The sequence below is a fragment of the Sminthopsis crassicaudata genome, chromosome 4 (assembly GCF_048593235.1).
Source record: "Sminthopsis crassicaudata isolate SCR6 chromosome 4, ASM4859323v1, whole genome shotgun sequence".
In the NCBI taxonomy this organism is placed as follows: Eukaryota; Metazoa; Chordata; class Mammalia; order Dasyuromorphia; family Dasyuridae; genus Sminthopsis; species Sminthopsis crassicaudata.
The window spans coordinates 296,913,802-296,937,444 of NC_133620.1; the positions used below are offsets into that span (position 1 = coordinate 296,913,802).

General features: G+C 42.6%; 1 protein-coding gene and 1 long non-coding RNA gene across 12 annotated transcripts; one reads left to right on the forward strand and one right to left on the reverse strand.

Moving 5' to 3' along the window:
- Positions 1–348: 348 nt before the first annotated feature.
- Positions 349–23,643, reverse strand: PER1 (period circadian regulator 1). Of its 11 annotated transcripts, none has more exons than XM_074311880.1 (24): positions 15,733–17,133; positions 14,520–14,973; positions 14,180–14,278; positions 13,864–14,018; positions 13,432–13,553; positions 12,770–12,971; positions 12,515–12,566; positions 12,140–12,282; positions 11,534–11,612; positions 11,087–11,193; positions 10,714–10,867; positions 9,428–9,542; positions 9,173–9,304; positions 8,613–8,715; positions 8,341–8,506; positions 8,037–8,164; positions 7,383–7,559; positions 5,929–6,162; positions 3,628–4,241; positions 3,019–3,184; positions 2,661–2,862; positions 2,259–2,409; positions 1,977–2,124; positions 349–988 (listed from the first exon to the last, which is right to left on the reverse strand). In XM_074311880.1, exons 2-24 carry the CDS (start codon positions 14,798–14,800, stop codon positions 981–983), a joined length of 3,738 nt encoding a protein of 1,245 aa, XP_074167981.1. In that variant the 5' UTR covers positions 14,801–14,973; positions 15,733–17,133; the 3' UTR covers positions 349–980. The 11 variants fall into 11 exon arrangements, with proteins under 11 accessions (XP_074167981.1, XP_074167983.1, XP_074167980.1 ...); XM_074311882.1 differs by lacking the exons at positions 349–988; positions 15,733–17,133 and adding exons at positions 23,254–23,360; positions 23,504–23,617 and having other exon boundaries at positions 1,197–2,124; positions 14,520–14,667; XM_074311879.1 differs by lacking the exons at positions 349–988; positions 15,733–17,133 and adding exons at positions 23,233–23,360; positions 23,504–23,617 and having other exon boundaries at positions 1,197–2,124; positions 14,520–14,667.
- On the forward strand, positions 17,996–22,993 carry LOC141566800 (uncharacterized). The gene is made up of 2 exons (XR_012489387.1): positions 17,996–18,089; positions 22,785–22,993. It is a non-coding gene; the product is annotated as an uncharacterized LOC141566800 (long non-coding RNA).

The following is a 23,643-nucleotide window of genomic DNA, read 5'->3' on the forward strand; positions in this document are numbered from 1 at the left end:
TGCAGCGCGGCTGGGATCCGAACCCAGAGAACTCCTTTCTTAGGTGGTGTCTTACTTAGGTGCATTAGCAGCAACGTAGTTACAGAAGGAAAAAATCATTTTGCAAATTGGATGTTTAGGGTTCCTAGAACTTAAAAGTGTCCTGCACATTCACTAGTGTTTTTCGACCGCAACGAGGATAAGCTCCTGTCACACACACACACACTCTCTCCTCTCTCTCTCTCTCTCTCTCTCTCTCTCTCTCTCTCTCTCTCTCTCCCTCTCCCTCTCCCTCTCTCCCTCTCCCTCTCTCCTTAGGGCAGGATCCAATAATCCTCCCAAGCCTATCTTTGGTCGTTTATTCCCAACACACACACACAAACACGCACGCACACATTTTTTGGGGCAGAATCCAATAATCCTTCCAAAGCCTACCCCATTCCTCTCCATAATTGGCAGGCTTGGTCAGTTCTGAGGATGTGGATGATGATGGTGGTGTCAAGCAAGGGTAATTAGTGGTTTTCATGTTCTTGTGTTCAGAGAAAAAAGGTGAAACAGCGTTGAAGTGATTAATAAACCTATAAATCTGGGAGCCTTCCCCACCTCACAATGGGGAGCTGCACCCTGGCTTCTGGGGTCTGAGGAAAGTGTGAAGGATGTTAAACCTGAGAGTCCAGATTCTGTTAGAAAAAGAGGGTAGGAGGCTCCTTGAGAACAGGCCTCCTCACCAGCCTCTTGTTGCTTGCAATTATGCTGTGGTTAGTCTCCCATTTACTTATTCTACCAGAAGCAGAGCAAGTAGACCAGCTCCTAGATGCCTGAGTGTTTGTGCTTAGTGTAACCGGGTGTCAGTGAAGTGAGGACACTGGATTAAGATGGAGGATGTAGTTTCATTTCTGCCCCTTATTAGCTGTACAGTCTTGAGCAAATCATTCTCTCTCGTTTCTTCCATTAAAAAAAGGGGAGGGAAAAATCAGAAGAATCTCAGGACCTCTCCAATTTCAGCAATCTGTGAATGTTAGGATTTAGAGTTCAGTCTGTTTACATATTGTGCTCCTCCTCTCAGCTAATTAATTTTGTCTCTATGCAAATGTAAACTCCACAACTCCTAGCTAACCTAGGATTGGTGTAACCCTGCACATATCCCTCCCCCAATTCAATTATTTTGAATTATATGCCTGGTAGATTATTGTCAAATTGAATTGAGGACAACAAAGTGATAACAGCCCTATTTCCAACAGACTTCATGCCACAATGTCTAGTTACAGATTTTCTGTTTTATATCAAAAGAGACAGACATGACTATCAAAAACACAAAAATATCAATAAGGGGAGCTGAAGAAACGTGGGTCCCACCCTAAGGGGCGGCAGCACCAGGGACCCATAGTCTTCTCTCCCCAACCCAAAAGAGCTAATGATCCGGCTACCTGGGTCCTGCCAGGGCCTCAGATATTCGTTCCCTGACACTCAACCTCTCCCCTTCCATGCCAAGAGTGGGGGGATGGGGTAGAGAAAGAATCAGGCCTTTGAGGAAAAGACAAAGGGAGAGTTCCCTAATAAGTATTGTCAGAGTTCTCACACCTGAAGCAACACTCTGTGTTCCTGCTCAGTGGGAATTTAAAAAGATATTCTACTCTTTGAATAGAATATATTCTTTTGTTGGTGGAATTGTCAATAGGATGAAGAGGGAGTCTTCTACTTCTGGCTGGTCCCTAAGAAGTCCCACCTGCTTACCCTCAGTTGTCCCTAAGGAAGAGACAGAATTGTGATTGTTCAATTAGAAAGGGTTGACATTCAGGGGTACCTCTCCCTGGCTGCCTGAAAGGCAGAAGCAAATCTCAAAGTTGGAATTGGTTGATGTCTTGAGCATGATGCTTTTCATTTGTTCTTTCCCCTATTTCAATGACAGAATAAGACCAGGAATCTCTGTGATCCCAAGATGACACTTTAGCTGGTAGTTGTTGGAGCAGGTAATTCCAAAGTAGATAGCTCCCCACCTTGTTCCTCTTCATCCATGGCTGTGTCTGGGGAGGCCCCACCCCCATCCTCCTCCATTGGCTCTAGCCCCAATCCATCCAGCTCAGGGAAAAGTGTGTCATCTGGATACTGGGGACCTGGGGTGCTGCTACCACAATCTACACAAGCCTGAGGAGGAAAGAAGACAGGGTCAGGATGTCCCCTACCCTCTCCCACTAGTCTCCTTCACTTCCCACTTCCAGAGGTGTTACTCCATTTCCCTGAGACCTTCTTGTGCTTTTGCTGTAATCCCTCTTTCTCACCATCACATCCAGGGCTTGGGGCAGCTGACCCTTCCGTACCCAGGCATGCACAGCACCCAGTTCCCTACGCTGCTCTTCTGAAAACCGAGGTTGTTGCTTTTGCATGGCGCGGAGCCTCTCTCGATCCTGTTGCAGCACTGAAGCTGTGTCCCTGCAAAGATGAGAAAGGACAGAGTAAGGTTGCACGTGTAGGTCTAGAAGTCAGATTTGTTCACATCTTCCAGTATTTAGGATGTCTCCTCCCCTTAAGACCAAATCAACTTTTTTTAACACAAAACTCCACATGACTGCCCTCCACACTCTCTAACTTTTCCCTCTTCTTATTTTATAATCAGTCTCCTCAACTCCTCCTTCTGAAACTGACTCTTCCCTTCCTCCTTTCGCCCTAATCAGGTTTCTTACCTGGAGGGCACTTGATAAGTCATCATGACCCTATGGTCAGCATTAGCCATGAGTAACCAGATGGGATCTTGCAGAACATACTTAATGACCTGCTCCCCAGGTCCTGTCCCTGGGTCCACCCCAACCTGAGCTGTTGATGCTTCAGCTTCAGAGGAGTCGATACTCCCAAAGTACTTGCTGGTGTGGCTACTCTGGCTGCTTCCTAAGGAAAAGGGGGAGAAAAAAAGAGAAGTCATATCTTCCAGTTTTGAGAGAAAGAAAAAAGAACTTCAGGGAAGTAAAAGGATGTGGGTGGGGAGCCAGAATCAGCCCCCCACCCACAAAATGGTTCTTAGGAAAAGAAGGCCCCAGCACTCACGGGTGATGCTGGCTGAGGTGCTTCCACCACGGGAGCCAGAGCCAGAAGCCAGGGAGCCGGATGCAGCTGAGCCAGTACCAGATCTGGAGTCCTCCTGGAGCAGTAGCTCCAACAGGTCACTGGAGCCTGACAGTGCATCCTGATTAGAGGATTCATTCATCTCCACCTAGGCAGGTATGGGGAGAGGACCAGGAATTAGAGGCCCAAACTTAGTGAGGAAACAAGTCAACTTCAAATTCAAGAAGTATGTATTAAGCAACACTGTGGCATTGGGGATATATGGACAAAAAGATCAACAATCCAAACTGAGGAATTGATATTCTAAAGTCTGCTTCCTCCAGATTCTCAGGCTAAGCAGAAAAGTTGAAGGAATAAAAAAAAACAGAAATAGGAGAGAAAAGAAAAGAGAGAGGCAGGGTGTGAGAAGCAGGATGTGCTGTGTGTGTGTGTGTGTGTGTGTGTGTGTGTGTGTGTGAAGACAAGATTAGAAAAGGAATATTAACTGAAAGATAATGGTAACATATAGATACAAAGACCCAGCAGGGAGATGAAAACATTAGAAGGCTATATGGCAAAGAGAAAAGTCTGGGGGGAACTGAAGAAACTTACCAGTCCAGTCTCTGGCTGTGCAGCCTCCTCTCCTGGAGGGGGTGGCCTGGAATTGTTCCCAGGCTCACAAATTGTTGTTCCCCTTTCCCCCCGAGTAGTCTCTTCAAGCTGCAGCAAATTCAACTGGAGTGGGGAACTGCACTGTGAGTTGAACAGGGGTGAATCAGGGCATTGGGGAGAGCTGGTTGGCATAGGAGGTAAAGTGGGGGAAGGTGAACAGGGTACAGGAGTGAGAGGCCTATCTGATAGAGCCTGAGGAACCCCAGATGAGTAACTAGTTGGGGTAGAAGGGAACAAATAGTTAGGTAGGACCAAGGCTACCATAGGAGTTACTAAGGGGGAAGAAAAGGGCGAAAGAGATGGGGTAGAAGCTGATGGTTGGGGGCAACCTCTGGTTGAAAAAATGGGAAGAGGGTAGGTTTGCACTACTGTTGGGAAAGCAGCAGATGTGGGTAGGGCAGGTTGAGAGGGCCATGGAGTGGTCAGAGGTGTTGGGGTAGGATGAGAGGTATAGTCAGAGGCTTCAGTCAGAGGAAGCTGGTGGTGCCTTGAACGTTTGGCTTTTGATTTGCCATGGTGGCGGCGACCAGGAGGAGTGGAACCATGGCAGCAGCCTGTGAAAAGGCAAGAGAGAGTGTGGTTAGTGGACTTGATGCTTCTTCTGGTAAATGCCCCCTATACCATGACTACCATCACAATGACAATTCATTCATGCAACATTTGATGGCTTACAACAAACTTTCTTCATAATAGTTCTGTGGAGTTGGAACTTCAAAGCTTTACAGATGAAAAAACTGAGGCTAAAAGGGATTAAATGTTCTTCCCTAGGTTTCACAACTAATTAATATTGGGATCAATATGTGAATACTGGTCTCCTGGCTTAAAGTTCAGTGTTTTTTCTTCTATAACTCACTGTCACTGGTCTGACATTGTGGAGTCACAAAAAAGCAATTGAGACACAAGCTGGGAAAGACTGAAAGAAGCATCACTTTCTAAGTAAGATGGATGAAGGGAACAGTTCTAGGAAAATGAGGGGCTGAATTAGAAGAAGGCTTCAGGAGAAAAGTGACAGAAGGCAGGGAAGAGAGGTATAAAAAGGGATTCATTAAAAATAATTGTGGGGAGTAAAATAGATATTTTTTTTATTTTTAAAAATTTTATTTAGAATTTTATTTTTCCCCAGTTACATATAAAAGCAATTTTAACATTCATTTTTAAAACTCTCAGTTCCAAATTCTCTCCCTCCCTTCCTCCCCACTCTCCTTACTGAGAAGACAAGCAATTCAGTATAGGTTACACATGTGTAGTCATACAAAATATTTCCATTTTATCCATATTGTAAAAGAAAACAGCAAAAAAAAAAAAAAAACCCTCAAGAAAAATAAAATATGCTTCAGTCTGTATTCAAACACTATTGATTCTCTATCGGGGTATGGGTAGCATTTTTCATCATTAAGTCCTGCAGAGTTCTTTTGGATCACTCCATTGATGAGAATAGCTAAGTCATTTAGAGCTGATCATCTTACAAAATTGCTGTTACTTTGTACATGGTACATTTCACTTTGCATCAGCTCATGAAAGTCTTTCCAGGTATTTTTGAAAGCATATCATTTCTTATAGCATAGTAGTATTCCATCACAATCACATAGCAAAATTTGTTCAGCCATTTTAAATGGATAATTTTGATTACATCAAATTGAAAAGTTTTTATACAAATAAAATCAATATATCCAAAACTAAAAGGAAAGCACATAATGTAGGAAAGATTTTGTAGTTTCCCAGACAAAGGTCTCATATTTCAAATATACAGAGAAGTTTGTCAAATTTATAATAATATGAATCATTTCCAAGTTGATAAACAGTCAAGGCAATTTTTTGATGAAGAAATCCAAATTGTGCCAAAAGAAATGATGAAGTGATTGATTTTAGAAAAACATGGAAAGACAAAACCAAGAGAACACTGATACTTTTTTAGATTTTCCTCTACTAATAAAAATTCTTCCATCATCTTCTATTGCAGCCTTGCTCTCTAAGTGGAAAAAGCAGGAGAGGGACAGGGAGTGGGATTGCTCTCTTTCCTCAAACCTCTCTCTCAAGTTAGGGTTCTGTCTTCTCCTCCTACTTTCTTCTTATTCTGGGCTTACTCTGTCTCATTTTTTAATTCATAAACACGAAGTTATATTAGACCTAATGTTTCTTAGGACTGAAGACTCTACAAATAACATGACCATGTTAGATATCTCCTTTTTCTGGGAAAAATTCAAGAGCTGGTAGTAGGGAGAGGCCTAGGGATGAAATTACCTCGATTGATAGAGGGTGATGGTCCTACAGAAGGGGTATCAAACACACGGAGTCTGCTGAGATCCCGAAATCGGGTGAGGAAAGCCTGCTCCTCCTTCTGTGTATGAAGTGACAGTACTGCTTTGGTCAGTCCCACAGGGCGGTAGGCATCAGGAATGGGGTCAGGAATAGCCATTGTTGGACTGGGAGCTGGACCAGAGGTCAAGCCAGGCAATTCTTCCATCATGATAATATCTGTAAAAGGTCAAAAAGAAGTAGAGGAGAAGAATTAGAACAAAATTTATGCCCCACACATTAATTTATCATTCTGATTTTACCCTTTCATTTCTTAAATGTCCTCACTTCTGCCCATCCTCCTTATTCCTTTCCAAGTTATTATCCTAGCTCCTTTTTTACCCAAAATTTTTAGTCTGAGTGTTTTTAGTGATTATATGTGAGCCAATGAATCTGTATAGTATTTTTCCCCCTGCAGAGATCTCTAGAAAAAAATACTATTCTAGTTCATTCTGGTAGTTTTTATCCTATTGAGAATGTCTCCTTAGGTATCACTTCTTCCATCTCATTATCAGGTTATATATATATATATATATATAATATGCATATATATATATATATATATATATGTATATTCCCCCCCCCCAGAGTCAACAATGGAGGGGTCCAGTTCTAGCCACCATTATTTCTCTAATCTTTGATGTCCCTGATAGAAATCTATCCCCATAGTTTGAATGAATAATAAATTCATGAAAAAAGAGAACAGTAAACAAAATGGGCAGAGATTAGACCACAGATAAGAAGCTGTAGTAAATACAGGGTTAAGTTCTGGGACTGAGAAGAGGAAAGAGAAACCCTTTAAATTGACTGGAAGAAAGTAAGAAATGAGGATCAAGAAGTAAGCCATCTGTACCCAAAGAGAGGAACGGTGAGAACTGAATGTGGACCATAACATAATATTTTTACTCTTTTTGCTATTGTTTGCTTGTATTTAGTTTTATTTCTCATTTTTTCCCTTTTTGATCTGATTTTTCTTGTGCAGCATATTTGTGGAAATATGTATAGAGGAATTGCACATGTTTAACATATATTGGATCACTTGCCAAATGGGGGAGGGGGTAAGGAGAAAGGAAGGAAAAAATTATAACATAGGGTTTTGTAGGAGTGAATGTCAAAAATTATTCTTCTATTTTGAAAATAAAAGGTATAATTTTTTAAAAAAAGAACGAGAATCAACTGGGAGGTTCAAAAAAGGCAGGTAGTTTGGGGGAAATGCCAATCAAACCCTAAAAAATCTCCATCTCAATAAATCAATCCAGAATTATATTACAGATTATCAGAACACACGAGGGTGAAAGAGGAAAAACAGAAGGGCCATTCCAAAAGCATCAAAACCTAGAACTTGCCCAGCCAATCCATGGCTCTAGCCCACCCCCTTCAATACCCCACACCCCCCATACCCGACTCCGGGGGCTTCTTGTCTCCTACATGGACGATAGTAGAGCTGAAGCTACACTGACTTGTGATGGATACCACACTCTCCGCCTTATTGGCAAGGGTAAGCGGGGTCAGTGGGCCTCCCACCACTGGCTCCTTCTGGAGGGGGGCCCCCTCCCGAGACAGCTCTTCTGGTGGATCTGTACAGAAAGACAAGCACCAGTTAGGAGGTGCAGTGGAATGAAAGTAGATATAGGAAAGGAAAATACATTAATAGAAAAGGACAATAAGGAACTAGAGAGCTGATCCCCAAAAGGAAATATAGAGAAACTACCAAAAGGTTTGGAGGCGTTAATATATGGGAAAGGGAAGAAAAGCAGACCACACAGAAAGAAAACAGTATCAAAGAGCAGAAAGGGAAGCCAGGAGAAGGAGCAAGGAAAAGAATTGGGGGGGAAGGCCACAGATCAGAGAATGTGCTTCTAGGAAAAGGGGAAGAAAATGGGCATGGAGTCAAGAACTAAACAGGATGGGTGGGTAGGGTTAGGGGAAAATGGAAAAAGAAAATACAGAGAACTAAGTAGAGAGGAGGATCCCAAGAAAGGAGTGGCTGGGGGAAGAAAAAGAATGATTAGGGAACTGGAGAAAGACAAAGCTGAGGTATATGGCTTCTTTACCTTTTTTGGGCACTCCAGAACCCTGCCCAGCCTTCTGTCGGTCATCATCAGAGGTGGAGGATGCTGTGTAGGAGGAAGAGGCACATTTCCTTTTCACTGTGTTGGGAACATTACAGCTCTCCAGGTAACTAAGGAGATAGAAGAGAAAATGAAGCTTAAATTGTGTGATGGGAGGGTGAGGGAGGAAATATGGTACATCAACAATTCAATAGAACGATATAAAGATGAGAAGAGTGAGAGATGAGGACAGGAAAAGATAAATTATCCTAGGGAGTTAGAAGTACTAAGAGATGTAATATCATACCGGATGATGCTGTCCAGGCAATTAATTTGCTGGTAGGAACAACTGGATGGCTCTTTTCTCTCTGAATCCTCAGGGACAGTATTGACCTGAGACCGAACCTGGCTCAGTGCAGGGGCTGGTTCCAAGGGTTTGCAGAGGAAGTCCTTGTTCTTGAAAGTATCTAGGGCTGGGAAGAGCAAAAGTAGAAAATTATGGTAGGTGTGACTGTTTCCTGGATACTGTCCTTCTTTGGTTTCTGTGCCCCATTCTATCAGGCCTAGCCATTTTCTCACCTGAGCATGGAGGCCAGTTGGGTTGGGACCGAGAATCAATGAAAAGTTGCTGCCCTTGGTGCTTCACAAGATGCACATCTTTACAGATCTGTTGGAATGTCACCTGGAGGGGAGAGCCATAGAACTGGGATTATTTGGGGTAGATCAAGAAAAAATATATTGTTGAGAGAAGACTGGCACAGGACAGGTAGCCAAAGAAAGGTAGTTGGTGAAAAAAGAGTAAGACCAGAGTCCAGAAAGGAGTGTCCTAAGAAAAATGGTAATACCGATTACTTTATTACTATCATCATTACCATCATCATAGAGACTGATAAGTCTCTACATTAGTCAACACATTATATTTATTTTTTTCTTTTTTTTGTTTTTTTCTCATGCTTTTTTTCATTTTATTCTGATTTTTCTCTCCCAAAATGATTCATAAAGAAATGTATATATTTTTTAAAATTAATGTAATTTAAATTTAAAAATTAACCAGAAAAAAAAGAAAACAATTTTTTAAAATGGAAAAAAATAATCATCACCATCATCATCACTGAGGTAGGAACAAAGAGGGCACTCACTGGAACAGGGGGCCCAGGATGATCAATATCTCCACCATTGCTGTCACTAGATGAGCCAGGGCTTAAAAAGGCACCTGGAGAGGTTGGAGGGCCTAATCCACACATTCCTGTGGAACTCACACTGTGGACAGGCTGGGAAAGGAAAAAAAAAAAAAAGGAAAGAAATGAGCAAGCTTAAAATTTCCAAAGCCAGGGCAGGGAGGTGTCTAAGCTTGTTGTAACCTTTCCATTATAATTCTATCAATTTCCTCTCACCTGTAGCAATAGTCGGTGGATCTGTTCTGAGAGCTCCTGGATATCTGGATCCATAGCTCTGGTGGAGATTGGGACAGGAGCTGGGGGAGTGAATACATCCTCATTTAGGGGAGCCCTGGGGAAGAATAAGCAGAAAATCAATCTACTGGGGGAAGCACAAGTTTGCAGATAAATACACACACATGCACAACCACCATACACCCATACTCACACACAATGACAAGCAAATATGAGGAATGATTAGATTCCAGATAAGAGGGATAGTCTGAACACGGAGCTAGGAGATGGAATGTTATGTCTACAGAACAAGTATTTTGGCCAATATACAGAGAATGTGAAGGGAATGTGCAGTTATTGTGGGGGAAAAAAGCAATACAGTATGTAAAAGACCTTATGGTATTTGGAAACATGGAAATCAATTAGGAAGGTCTGAAATAGGGTGGTTGTAATATAAGTCAAGAAAAGGTGATGGATACAAGAAATACTGTACAAGTAGAATCAAAAACACTTAGTAAATGATTAGATGTGAAGTAAAAGGAAGTAAGAAAACAAAATTAAAGATGACTCCTAGACTAAGAATGATCTTTGACAGAATATGGAAATTAGGAGGAAGGATAGATTAAGGGAAAGATAAGGGAAAGATAAAAAGTGTTATTTTTGACATGTTAAGTTGTAAATGCCTTGGAGGAGTTTCAGGTAGAGATGTACAATATGTATATTAATAAAGCAAGTTTGAGGTTCAGAAAAGAGATATGGGCTGGATACAAAGAACTAAGTCATGACACATATTATATCAAATTAAAGTTGAATTCAGTTGAGCTGCTGAGATTAATGAAACAGCATAGAAATAAGAAGGAAGGACCAAATGCAGAAAGTTCAGGTGAGAAGAATTATTCAGGATTGGCAAACAGAAAGGAATATAGGGTAACAGAACAACAAGACATTCAAGAAAAGTCATTATAAAGTTGAATTGGTAAACTAAAGGCCCAGCTTTTGAAGGGGAGAAAGTGAGGCTAGAGCACAGAAAACAGCCTGAGGAAGCAGTGAGGAATACTAACTAGTTGTGAAGATGGAGAGTAGATTTAGAAAGTATGAAGGACAAAGAGGAGTAAAGAGATTGTGAAGCTAGAAGGTGGAGAAGAGCTCAAGTCCATTTCTCACCACTTGTTTCCCAAATTCTCCAAGTATGCTTAAATTTTTGGATTATCCTAGATTATCCCCTTCAGCTCTCTTCCCTCTCTCTCCCTACTTCATCAATTTTTTACCCTAATAGGATAGATACTCACGTTCGAACTTTGTGTCTACCCAAAACAAAGGCCACTTTTCGGCTCCAGGGATGGACAAAGCCAGCCCAACTGGTGTCCATGGTGACATATTCTCCATTTCGGGCACAGAAGCGGATAGGGGAGTGGTCAAAAGGTTGACCTGATAGCTGCAAAACTGTAGGATGATGAAGAGGGAAATTAGGTTGGTGGAAATGATAAAGGAAGCAGAGTTAACTGAGGGCTATATATAGTACAGGGGGAAAAGGCATGTCAGAGGCAGAGATGTGGAGGGAAAAGAACTGCTGGAAGAGAGAAAAGAAGAAAAAGTAGAGAGGTACACATCAAAGGGCAAAGACTAAATAAAAGAAAAGGACAGCCCATTTTGGGGACTTACTTTTTTTGTGGATTGCCAACATGAGAGGTCGGTCTTCAGGATGCAAGAAAAGGAGCACTGGTGCCCCCAAAAGGTCCTGAGGCAAGTATCCCAGCAATGGGGCAGCCCTAGAAGGTGAGGTAACAATGAAAGGGATCTCAGTCCCCAAGGCTTTTGCTCTGAATCCCCTGATTTTCCATATATCCAGGTATCCCATGGTTCAGTCCTATTTAGCCTCAGGATGTTTCATTATCATTCTAATCTCATATATTTTACAAAATCTTGGCACTATATCAAATTGCTCGCCATCCTGAGGAGATGGCAAAGAAGGGAGGGAGATGGGAGAAAAAATTGGAATTAAAAATCTTATAAAAAATGATGAAAACTATTTTACATATAATTGGGAAAAATAAAACATCATTAAAAAAAAAAAAAAAAAAAAAAAGAATCTTCCCCCTTGGACTTTACCTTTCATCTACATCTTGGAAAAGACAGCTGGGTGTGTGACGTGTAGTGAAGATCCTCTTGTCTGGGGGAATTCTGGGAGCTGGAAAAGACAGGAGTGATCATCATCTGGAGTCTTTTCTGGCAATTACTCCACCACCAACCTTTCTTACCGAACAACTCTAGCCTTTCTACTCCCATCATTTCCTCTAGCCCCAGCTCTCTCCTAGAATCACATTTTAGAACTAGAAAATAATTCAAGGGATTATCTAGTCCAATTCTGTACCGAAGCTAGAAAGGCCTTATTATCTTTCTTTGCAGGGATGAGGTCATCAGGACACAAGAGGATATGTATGAGATCTTCCCAAGGTCACTGAGTTAAATGAGTGAGGGAGGAAAGATTAGAGAAACCTCATTTCTAATGCAGAATTTGAATGATTCTTAAGGAAAAAAAAACTAATGGGAGTCAAATTCCCTGCCTTTCAAAGATTCCTTTTAAGTTAGAAGTCTGAGGCATTTTCTTTTGTTATCCATAAGTGAATCTCTTAGACCTCATTCTTTCTAGATTTCTCTGTTCTCTCTGACCCTTTCTCTTCCGGGTTCACCCCCTCAGAATTCCTTTCTACTTACCCTCATAGCCAGAATGAATTCGTTCAGCAATTAGGAGACAGCATGGTTGCACTGGGGCTCCATCTGAGAGCTGGATCTTAGTTACATAGGGGGTCAGTCGAAATGGCTGGTAGCGGGGACTTGGTTCCTGATCTGGGCCACCCCTGGTTTGGGGGAAGTATGAAACAAGAAGGGTCACAGGAGGAACAGGGAAAATGAATGGATACCTTCTTTCCCTTATCCACCCAATCACTTCAGACCACAAGCTCATGACCCTTGAAACCAAGAGACAGAAATGAAGAGGATATCTAAGGCAAAGACAAAAAATTACTGAATAAATAGCCCTTCTGCTGTCTTTCTGATCTGCACATTGTGCTGTTCTTTTCTTCAACTTACCTGATCCTGCAGAAGACTGATTTCTCCTGTGTGAAATCCATGGGGCCTGAACCTGGGGAGAGACAGTGAAGTAGAGTCAGTGTAACCATGCCTACAACTCCCAGGCCACTTCCCTTAACTAGGAGATCTCCAAAGACACAGAAACTGAAATCTCAAAGTCTATTCACTCTCATTCCTTCTATGGTTTCTTGCCTTTGCTCTATTTTATTTCATATCTCACACTGGCCCCACCTCCAAGATTTCCCCAGTCCTCACCAGCAGAGGCCCGGGAACCCCACGTGGGTAGGCGAGATGGGGCAGTGGAGCCATAGAAGACACCTACATCCTGGGGGGCCAACAGCTCTGAGAACCGCGCACCCCGGAAGACTTCTCTCTTACAGTGCAAAAGAACAGCTGCCTGATCCGAAATGTAGACAATCCGGCCAGTGAGAAAAGAGACAGCTACAGAGAAAGTATCCTGAGGAGAAAAGAGTAAAAACAAAAAAGGCTGAGGTCAGAAGCTGGCCAGTTCAGTCATCAATAGAATATTGCCAGGGGAAGAAAATGTTAGGGAAGGAAGAATAAGGAGCTAAAGAGAAAAGAAAAAGAGATCTGAGAGGGTGGAGAGAAGGAAATGGAAGAGGGAGGAAACAAGCTATTTTGTACCAGATACCATGCTAAGCACTGTACCAATATCATCTCTTTTGATTTTCATAACAACCCTGGGAAATAGGTACTGTTATCATCCCCACTTTATAGCAAGACACTGGAGAGGTAGGTACCAAAAATGTGTGAGGAAGGGAAAATCAAGACAAAGAAGGTAGAAAGGTGAAGGGAAGAAGAAGAAACTAAAGTCAGAGCTAGGGGAGGGAGAAACAGACTGTAAGAAAAAAGAAGAAGAAGGAAAGGGAAGAAAGAAAAAAGACTAGATAGCTGACCTGATTTCGGAGAGTATACTCAGATGTGATGTGTTCTAACTCCTCCAATGTATAGCTGGACATGTCCATGGAACAAGATTGCCCTTCTTCTAACTTCCACTGCTGGTAGTAATCTTGATTGGCTGCAGAGGGGGTAGGGTCCAGTTCAGGAGTGCTTCCTTTCCATTAGAATCATCATAGTAACAACTAACATTTATATAGTATTTACTATGTGTCAGGCACTGTTCCTTTGAATCCTGCTGGCCTCTACACCTAGCTTAGCTGTTGATTCCCTTGTCCCCTGCATCCAACCTCTTTCTACTCCTCAGTCCCTCTTAAGTTCATTCTCCCTCTTCCCTTTATGTCTCCTAATTCCTTCCAAGGCCCTGGTCTCTTTGCCAATTCATTTGCTTCTCTACAATCTAACCTCATTAGTTCTAAATTGTAGCTTACCCTGTACTTGTTTAACACAGGCAAGTGCATATTGCAGGGTGGCCAAAGTTCCTGATCGACCCTTTCCTCGGCGTTCTGGTGGAAGTCTACGTTTTAGTTCTCGGAGGGCGGTCATCAGCTCCTTCTGTGTTCGTGCCCGGGCTGACTGCTCACTGCTACAGGGGAAAAAATGGTAGAGGGAACAAAACATATCAATTACCAGGAATTAGACACCCTGCACCTCCAGAAGGTATAATACACAACCCCAGCCATATCACACCCCACACACAAACAGCTCTTCCTCCCGGCAAATGTTCAACTCCTATCCCATTGTTACCTGCAGCCACTGGTTGATGGGTTATCCTGCTCAGAGCTGGCACTTAAAAGGCTGTAAGCAATGGAACTGCTCGGAGGAGATGGGCTCTGAGAGTTGGTGCTACGGAAAAATAGAGACCATAAAAATAAAAGTGTTTAGCACCTCATCATCACACAGTAAGTGGGTTTGGAACCTATTAACACAAAGACCAGGTTCCTCATCCCAAACCATCTGATTCCCATTTTCCTAAGTTTCCTTGATTCTTTCAAGCCCCTAGATAGACCCTTATACAATTTCCATATCTATTATTCACATCTCTCCTTATTCTTAGGTTCCATCACCCCATTATCCTTTTTCTTACCTCTTGCTGCTCTCTGTTGTCTCCAGCAGGGCAGAGTCCTTCCCATGGTCAGAAGAGGAGCTGTGAGAACTATGCTGGGAGGTACCCTGGGATTCTGGTCCATTGGATTCATTGCCACTTGAACCATTGCTGTTTGCATCTGTATCATCTGCTAGGCCAGGACCAGGGCAGGGTCTGTGTTCGGGGGGCCCAGGGGATTGGGATCCCCTTGAATCAAACCCTTCACCAAGCCCAGGGCCTGGACCCCCTGCCCCACTGCCTCCCTCAATAGCGCCATTCATGGTGGTACCATGGGGAGAACAGGGGGAGAAAATCAGTGAAGGGGGAGAGGCCACTTTGAGGGAATACAATAAGGCCCTTAAGGCCAGGAGTTGCCTTGGTCAGTAAGAAGGGAGGGAAGAAGTGGCAAAAGGTGAAGTCAGTGAGGACTGTGGGGAGGGATCACTGCTGGAACCTGGAGGATGGAGAAAGAAGGGGAAAAGAAGAAGAGAAAGAAGGATTCTCATCCTCTAGCACTTGTTTTTTTTTTCTGCTCCACCTCTACTCTGGTGGCTGATTACTCTTCCCACATAAACCTAGGCAAACTTCCAACTTGGGGTAGCTGCCCTCAGGCCACACAAGTACCCAAAAGTCTCAAAGTGTTTATTCCCCTCAATGAACCTGGGCCAAAGCTCTTAACTCTTCCCTCTCTGATGTTATTTTCTTAAATGGTATATTCAACAGATCCTGCTCTGGACTCCAGGAAAAATTCTTCTCTAAACATGAATATATTCATCATAGATCATAGACTTTAGAGCTAAGAAGAAATCTTAGACTGCTAATTCAATATCCTATTTTTATAGATAAGGAAATGGAAGAGTCTAGACAATTTGCTGAAAATTACACAGACAGTAAACAGAGCTGATATTTGAACCCAAGTAACTCCAAATCTAGTACAATCTAGTATAATACAACTATTATATATATATATATGCATATAAAATTCCAAAAAAGATTATACTATCTATAATTAATTATGTGAACCTTAAAGTACTATACAAATGTGACATTCATTCCCACCTGATTTCCATTAATGTTTGAAAAACTTTATTCTAGAACAGACTGAAACTATAGGAAGATAAGGAAGGGAAGCTGAAAACCGGTAGGTTAAAGGAGTCAATATGCACAGCAGAAAATGGCTTTGGAGTTATAAGAATTGGGTTCAGATCCTCACCTCTGACACTTGTGACCTCTTAACTGCCTTAATGAATAACACATCTTCCTTCTTCACCTTTCTGCTTCTATTTTCAATGATGATGCCCTTTTCTCCTCCAGGTTTTCCTGATATGGTTTTCCCTTGGTTCTTCTCCAACCTCTCCAACCTCTCCAACCACTCCTCCTCAGTCTCCTCTGCTAAAGATTGATCTAGGTCACTCCTGCTAATCACAGATGTCCTCCCAAGATAGTATACATACTATCTGCTAGGGATCTCATCAATTCCCAAAGGTTCAGTTATCCTCTCTATGTGGATGATTCCCAGATCCACATATCCAGAATGAGTCTCTTTCCTAAACTCCAGCCATCTACTGTCTTTTGGACATCCTGAACTAGATGCTTCCCAGGCATCTCAAATTTAACATGTCCAAACATAGATGACTTCTATTTATCCCCAAATTCTTCTTCTTTCCAACTTCCACTTTACAAGGAAAAAACCACAATCCTCACAATCATTCTGGATTTATCCAATCTGTTACTAAATCATGTTTTAATTTTTACAATCTCTCTCATGGGTTTTCCCTTCTCATGACTGCTCCTCTGGACTATTCAATTGTCTTGAGTCTCCCCACTTCAATCCACCTTCCATTCAGCCTCCAAAGTGATTCTTTTAAAACATAGGTCTGACCCTATCATCCTGCCACACTCCCAAGCCCCAGAAACTCCCCCCAAAATATAAAATTATCTGTTCAACATGTAAAACTCTACAAAGTTTCCTTCCTGCCTTCTTTGTTACCCGTCCTGATGATCCAGTCACATTGACCTGATAAGTGCACTAGGCTTTGCACTTGTTGTCCCTCCTTCTTTTTCAACACTTAAGTTTCTCTCACCTACTCCAAGTCTCAGCTCAAATCCCACTTTCAGAGGGAGGCCTATCCCTCTCACCTCCTGCCTTCCATCTACTCTGCCTATATCTTGTATCTATCTTGTCTGCCACATTAAACAGATAGCAGCCACAGTACTTGCTTAAGACAAGTTATTTAACCTCCTTAGGTCTCAGTTTTCTCATTTATCAAATGAGGAAGTTGGATTAATCTATTACTGAAGTCCCTTCCAGTTCTAGATCTGTGATCCTTCTCCAGAGTTTTCTGAGACAGCAAGTCTGGCACAGATGAGGGAATTGAATGTGAACATCTCCCCTCTATTGTCATTAAGGTACTGACTTTGTAAGTAGAGAAGAATACACCTTTATTTCAAAGGGAGTGACACTGGGAGAATAGCTCCTATATTTAGGATTCATGGGCTAATTTTATCTAGGGAGAGGAAAAGAGATTGGGGGTGGGGCTGGAGGAGGGCCCACCTCCACTGCACATGCGCTTACTATACCAGCCACATATTTCAGCTAAAAGCGCTCCTGTAGCTCTTACGTCAGTGACTGAGCTCAGTGGTTGCTGGAGAAACCCAGAAGCCCAGAAGAAGGCATGGAAGAGGGAAGGGAGGAGGAAGAATAGGATGATTGCTTTTTCTTCTTTTCTTCCCTTTGGTGAGGTAGAAGGGGAATCACACTTCAATCCATGTGCCTGCTGCAAACATGTGTAGGAATAGAAATATGAGTGGGAGATGTGATCCAAATCCAGCCTAGGGACCCTAGGGAACAGGAATGGACCTTGCACACAATCTTTCCCTCCCATATCACCTCAGTTTAACACCATTTCAAATGAGGAGTAGGAACTGATATGCCTGAGTTGCTAAAAAGCAGAAATAATGGAGGGGAGAGAGGAGTGGAGAAGAGTGAAAGGGACAGGATAGAGGCTTCAGTTGCTACCTGATACCCTATCCCCTCCTCCACAAGATTCACAACCCCAAATAACCATATAGTTGGTGGCTATTTTCTTCTCCCCATTTCCTAGGAATTCAGCTTCTATGTCTTTAGCCCCTACAGATTTCCCTTTTCCTTTTCTTTGCTCTTCTAAAAGCAAGACACTAACATCTAAGTCTGGAGTAGGGAGCAACATAGCAAATGTCCATTTGTCTGTCTAGACTCCCTCCCTCCGTCCCTTTTTGTCTCCTAAACATGTTTCTTTCTCAACCAAGTATTTTCTAAACCAGAGCCAGGAGAAGGAAGAAGGCTGCAGCCAACAGCAAGAACTAGGTCTGGGAACGGGATGTTCTAACCTCAGCCTCAGCTGACATCACAACAGGCACTGGGCCAGGGATGGGGGAAAAACTGCCAAAGGGAGTTCCTGCTGTGGTAATAAAGCCAGGGAGCAGAAAGGAAAGAATACAGTGAAGGAATACTACTTCTGAGGATCCTAAGAAAAGTTGGACCTCTCATAAAGACAGCTGTGAGCCTGGGATAAAATGGAGTTCCTACAGGTAACACGGGTCATTGAGAAAATGATGGAAGTGGGGAGTGGGGTGGGAGGCATCAAGAAGATAAGATTAAGAGACTAGATTTCTGAAGAAAGCAGTTGTAACTGTTAAAAACTAGTGCTAGAGAGCAATCAATATGATCTTAAGTGTCTAGCAAGAACACTTAGGGGACTGTCAGAATCAGAAGGGTAGCAGAGTGTTGGAGGGAGTAGCTGAGGGCAACTTGATACAGTTCAGTCATGCATTAAGTTCTGGTGGGGGGAAAAGGAAGCTGAAAGGAAGCTTGCCAGAGATGGGGGAGGGGAGAGAATATCTAGTGGTTCAGAAAAGAGAAAAAAACAAGACTTACTTGTAAAGTTGAAACCCTGGATTCTCAGAGGATCAAGGAAGCAGCCTGGGAATAGAGGCTCTGAGGCAGGATACAAGAGTGCTGTTGGGTGGATCTAATCTCTAGTGCCCCTATTTGCCAAGTCCTTTCCGCTGCCTCGGAAAGGAGAACTTCTCTAAAAGCAGAGAGGCGGGTTGCATAATGACAGGCACTGGCCGTCATTGGCTTCCAGCCTGCTGATGCACAAGCCCTACCTCTGATTGGCTGAGGATCCCGGCAAGTGCCTGGTTGGTCAGCCACCCCCACTGAGGTCAGGGCTGTTACACACACGGGGCTGCACGTGGACTTGGGTGCTGGCACTTGGGCGAAAGGGCCCAGTCAGTACATTAGGATAATATATGTTTTTATAAAGCAAGGCCAAGAAGAATGGTGAGTATGTGTAAATGATCATAGCTTTGCAAGATTAGCTAGACAATCTGATTCTTTAAAAAGATCAAAAGGAAGAGGAGTAGAGATTCAGAATCAGAAAGGATAAGATACTGATTCAGGATAGTATAGGGGAGAATACATCCCTTGTCTTGTTAATGATTCCATACCCTATCAGAAATGTGAACTTCAAGCCCTTCAGATGCCTGGGGATAGTGAACTGGGACAGGCCTGGGGCAATGAGGTAATCCTGGCTAAGACCCCTGAATCATCTCCACTCAGGTGTGCTTGCTGTGAGCAGAGAAGATATAATGTAAGGGGCATCTGGAGACAATCAGGAATAGAAAAGGGCAACTAGAACCAATCAGGATTTGATGTATGTGGGGGAAGGAGGAAAGGTGAACAATGAGGGTAGCACCTAAAACCCATTAGAATTTAGTGGCAAAAGATGCTCTCCACCTCCATTAAGAAAGGCAAAGTGTCCCAATGACCAATCAGAAAAAAAGGTCTCTCCAGCTGCCTATTCAGTGACTTCTCTTTTCTGATTCTCTTGGATACCACAGGAAGGCTGAGAAGACTGGGAGGTTAAGAACAAGACTTGAGATATGCCAAAAGGGACCCTGGAGGGGGGAGAAGTGAATGGGATCTGGAAATAACCAGGGAGGGGAAAAAGCACTCATAGCCATCTTTACAGATTTGTTTTAAAATGTATTGGTTTGCTTATTTGTCTTTTTTTTCTTTCCTTCCTTTTATTAAAAATATTCTTTGCCATATGGAATGGCTCTCTGGGAGGGGGAAAAGGGAAACAAAACACATTGGAAACAAAAAGATATCAATAAAATTTAATTAAAAAAAAAGTGAGAAAGCCAGTGGCAATATACTTTTAGGTTCCTAAAGCAACAAAAAAGAAGAAACTAAAACCCAATGAAAAGAATTAATCAGAAATCTGGATGCTAGAAACAGAAAATATGTTTTTAAAAATATCTAGGTACTAAGAATATGCAGGATTTGGAAGGTTATGAGAAATGGAGGTTAAGAGATGGGAAGGGAAGTATGAGCACAAGTTTGAGGAAAGTTGTTTTTAAGGACTGAAAGCTCCGCCACCCCCTTCCCGGAAACATAGCCATATGTGGAGAAGACTCTAGAACTGCTGAAATAACTAGGCATGGGGTGCATCAATCCCTCCCTGTCACATGTGCTGAGCTTTCCTTAATAATAGTCTCCTTTTTATAATGGGGTGGGGAGAGGAAGAATGAGGGAGGCTTGAGATCTTTTAAGTTATGAAATAACCTTGTGAATCAGAAGGGAACAAAGGGAACTCAGATTTCTTTTTAAATTATTAAAAAAAAAAATTCCCTGTAGCCCAAAACATACACTTCCCCTATTGTTCTTCTTTATTAAGTCCTCTTCTCTTAAGTCGCAGGTATTTCTCTCCCAATCAGGATCTTTAGCCCTCTCCATCTTAGCTCTTTTCTGGAACCTTGCTTTTAGGAATACTACTCCTTCCAGACTGGGTGGAATCATTCCACCCTCATCCAGCACATAGTAGGCATTATATAAATGCCTATTCCTTTCCCCTTCTCTACCTCTCTCTTTATCCTCCACACTCCCTCCCCACTGACCAGTTTACTTCTATTCAGTCGCACTGTTCCCACAGTAACAGAGTCCTGCTGCCGTCAATGGAAGGAGAAGGAGCAGGTAAAGGAGTGACGTCAAAGCAGAGGAAGAAGGCAGGCTAAAGGCGGGGCAAAGTAGCTTGGAGAATGTGGGGCAGGGAGCCTGGAAGCCTGGTGAAGCAGTGGTTTGGGAGGCAGCCAGTAGGAGGGCGGTGGCCAGAGCAATGAGAACATCTTGTTCTTTTGGCAGGCAGCCTAGGACATGCAACCGTCCAGTCCTGGCTCAGTCTTCACCCCCTTCCTACCCCCACCCTCTTCCTGTCCCAAAGCCAGATGTTCCTAGAGACACAGAATTGAGGGGGAATGGATGGTCAGCTACAAGACCCAATCATCAATTCTTTTCCTCCCACAATTAACCATATTAGCTCCAGACTTTCAAGTTCTACCATCACAGTCTCTTAATTGTACCCCAAATTTGCTCACATAGCCATAAAAAGCAAAGGTGTGGAAATCTGAGTCCTATAAGGCTAACAAATATTTTTAATTCCTTATCTTCTAATTTCTCCCCCCTCCCCCTTGCAATACAGTACAAAGGTATAGGTACAAAATAAGAAAACCACAGCACAGGGCAGACAGTAACTAAAGAAATCTACGAGAAGGTTCAAAGGATCATATAATATTCTCACTAGAAGTGAGCTGGGCCCCTATGGAGGAGAGATTTGACAGCAGGCAGCATTAGGTAAGAACTGATAGTAATTAAGTACTTGAAAGAACACAATAGTTGGGAATGTGGCTGGGTTAAGGGGGGGGGGGAGGAGTGAGAAGGGTTTCCAGGAAGAGGGGAAAATTAGGACATTTGGGGCTTAGATACCACCTTGATCAAAGTCCCTCAAAGTTTCTTTATTATATTTATATAAAGGTAGCAACAATAAGAATTTCATTCCTAGGGTACATCCAAAAAGGAGTTCCCTACTCTGCTTTTAGTCCTGTTCCATATCTAACACTCTTTGACAAAGATTCTCAACTCTAGTGCCCGTGAGAGATGTCACTCACTAATATGTAATTCTAGTATATTCCTAATTTTTGGCCTCATTCCTGGAACCCAGGTATCCAGTACCTCCCAGCCTGTTGTTCTATCCTTCCCCAAACTCAGTAATCTGGCCCTTTAGCATCCAGTTCTTTTACCAGCCTCTGAAAAAACCCAAGAAATTGCCTGCTCCCTTCTATCAGACTCCACTCTATTCAGGAGCTAAACTATTCAATCTCTTCTTCACATCTATAAGCATTATCTTCCTTTATCTGGAATCCAACACTATTATAATTTTCTATATACTGATATGAGTGTTACCCTCCTCAATGGATGCTCAAACAGGTCCTGGGATCTTCAGAGCATCATTTCTTCCAAAAGCAAAGTAGCTTACTGGCTTAGGAGTCAAAACTCAGCTTTTTTAGCCATAGTTCTGCCAAAAATTAGCTATGTGACTTACTTTCGATAGGCCTATTTTCTGATCTGTAAAATGGGGAAAACAGGGCTGAAATATTTTAATTTCTACTTATAGGCAGAATATTGATTTTATGATTACCTTTCCCCCCCAAATTCTCCTAATCCCATAACAAAGGAATTGAGGTTAAAAAATAGTTATTTAATCTGAAAAAGAATTTCCTTTGTGTTTTCCAATCATGTCTCTCATATATCTCTATTTTTCTCATTTGGCTCAACGATCCTGAGATTAACCCAAACAGCTCCAAATCTAAGACAGATATTTCCTCAAGAAGCCGATTTTATTCCAGTCCCTATAAGCTTGGATATTAGAATCCATCAATATTGGGTTTATGCATTTCATGAGTTCATCTCCAATTGTCCCAAATTTAGTAGTAAAATAGCATGCTTTTCCATTTTTCAGTTTCCATGTTTCAACTTGCTCCACTGCATACTAAATGTACACACACACTTAGTACTAGACTTAGGAGTCAGAAGATACCTTGGCTTGAATTCTGTCATATAGGAAAATCATAATGTCTCAACTTCAGATTCATCGTCTATAAAATGAGAATGATATTTTCTATAACATCTATTCCCAAAAGGTCCTTGTGATAATAATAGCTAGCATTTATACAGTGATCTGCAAAGACTACAAAGTGCCTTACAAAGATCTCATTTTATCAGCTGAGATAATTTACATTTATAAACCTCAAAGGCTACATAAATCAACTATATGATTATCACAAACTCTGTCCTGATGCTGAAGAAACTAGCCTGCTCAGACGATACAAGACACTTCTGTTCCCTAAATATCTACTTTTCTCATTCTTTTGTCTGGTTCACAGGCCAATCCAAACCCTCTATGCCTCTACCTCTAGCAACAGACAACACTTTTCCAATTCCTCCAAATGACGACCATGCATCTGAATCACCACATCCCATACAACGATAATTATAATTTTTACGGGGAAGAGTTGTGCTGCTAATACTCTTATCATGAAACTTCACCTACTCCTAGAAGTTTCCCCAAACCTAACAAGAATGATTTTTCCTATCTTTGTGCTTTGCTCTTATCTCTCATGCCCCATCACATTTAGCCGTGAATTACAGAATTAATTTCCTGTTTGTTTATCCCATCTTCCCCCACTGACCCGAAGCTTCATGATGCCCAGTTTCACGATGCTGGGGGTCGGAGTGTCTTGCGGTACAGCCTCCTCCCGCCCCCCGCTGGACAGTGCTCCACATTATCACACAGTCTAATGGTCGCTGCCCCCGACCCGTGAGAAAGCTCACCGCAGAGATGGATCAACATACCACCGCACACACGGATACACCCACGCACGCACACCTCAGGTTTCCATTGCTTCCCCTCGGAAACAAGGTCGCCCATTGGCAAGAGGCTGAAAATCTTGATCCTGGGGCTGTCGGTACAAGACACTCAATTACTTTGTACCTCAGTTTCTCCCTCCCCTGGATGGCTTAAGCCCCGGCGACTGTTAAAAGAAGGACGCGTTCACAATCAACCTGCCTCCCTCTTCGCACCCGCTGGCCCGTCCCCACTCACCGCTCCCCAGTTTTCAGCAGAGATCCGGGTTTCCGAAGATCCAGGGTCTGGGCTCAAGCACACAATACTCTTTCTCTTTAAGGGTCCAGGTCGGTTCCACCAAGAGCAGCCCCCTACCGAGCCCGCGCGGGATAGCACCG

What these genes read in the sequence shown, in the direction of transcription:
- PER1 (XM_074311876.1), bottom strand. Translation starts at nt 14,800, where the DNA reads ATGAATGGCGCTATTGAGGGAGGCAGTGGGGCAGGGGGTCCAGGCCCT. An exon ending in CTGTGTTAAACAAGTACAGG is followed by an intron (nt 13,554 to 13,863) that starts GTAAGCTACAAT and finishes CCCCCTCTGCAG; the next exon opens with CCAATCAAGATTACTACCAG. An exon ending in TCAGTCTTCTGCAGGATCAG is followed by an intron (nt 12,283 to 12,514) that starts GTAAGTTGAAGA and finishes CCCCCAAACCAG; the next exon opens with GGGTGGCCCAGATCAGGAAC.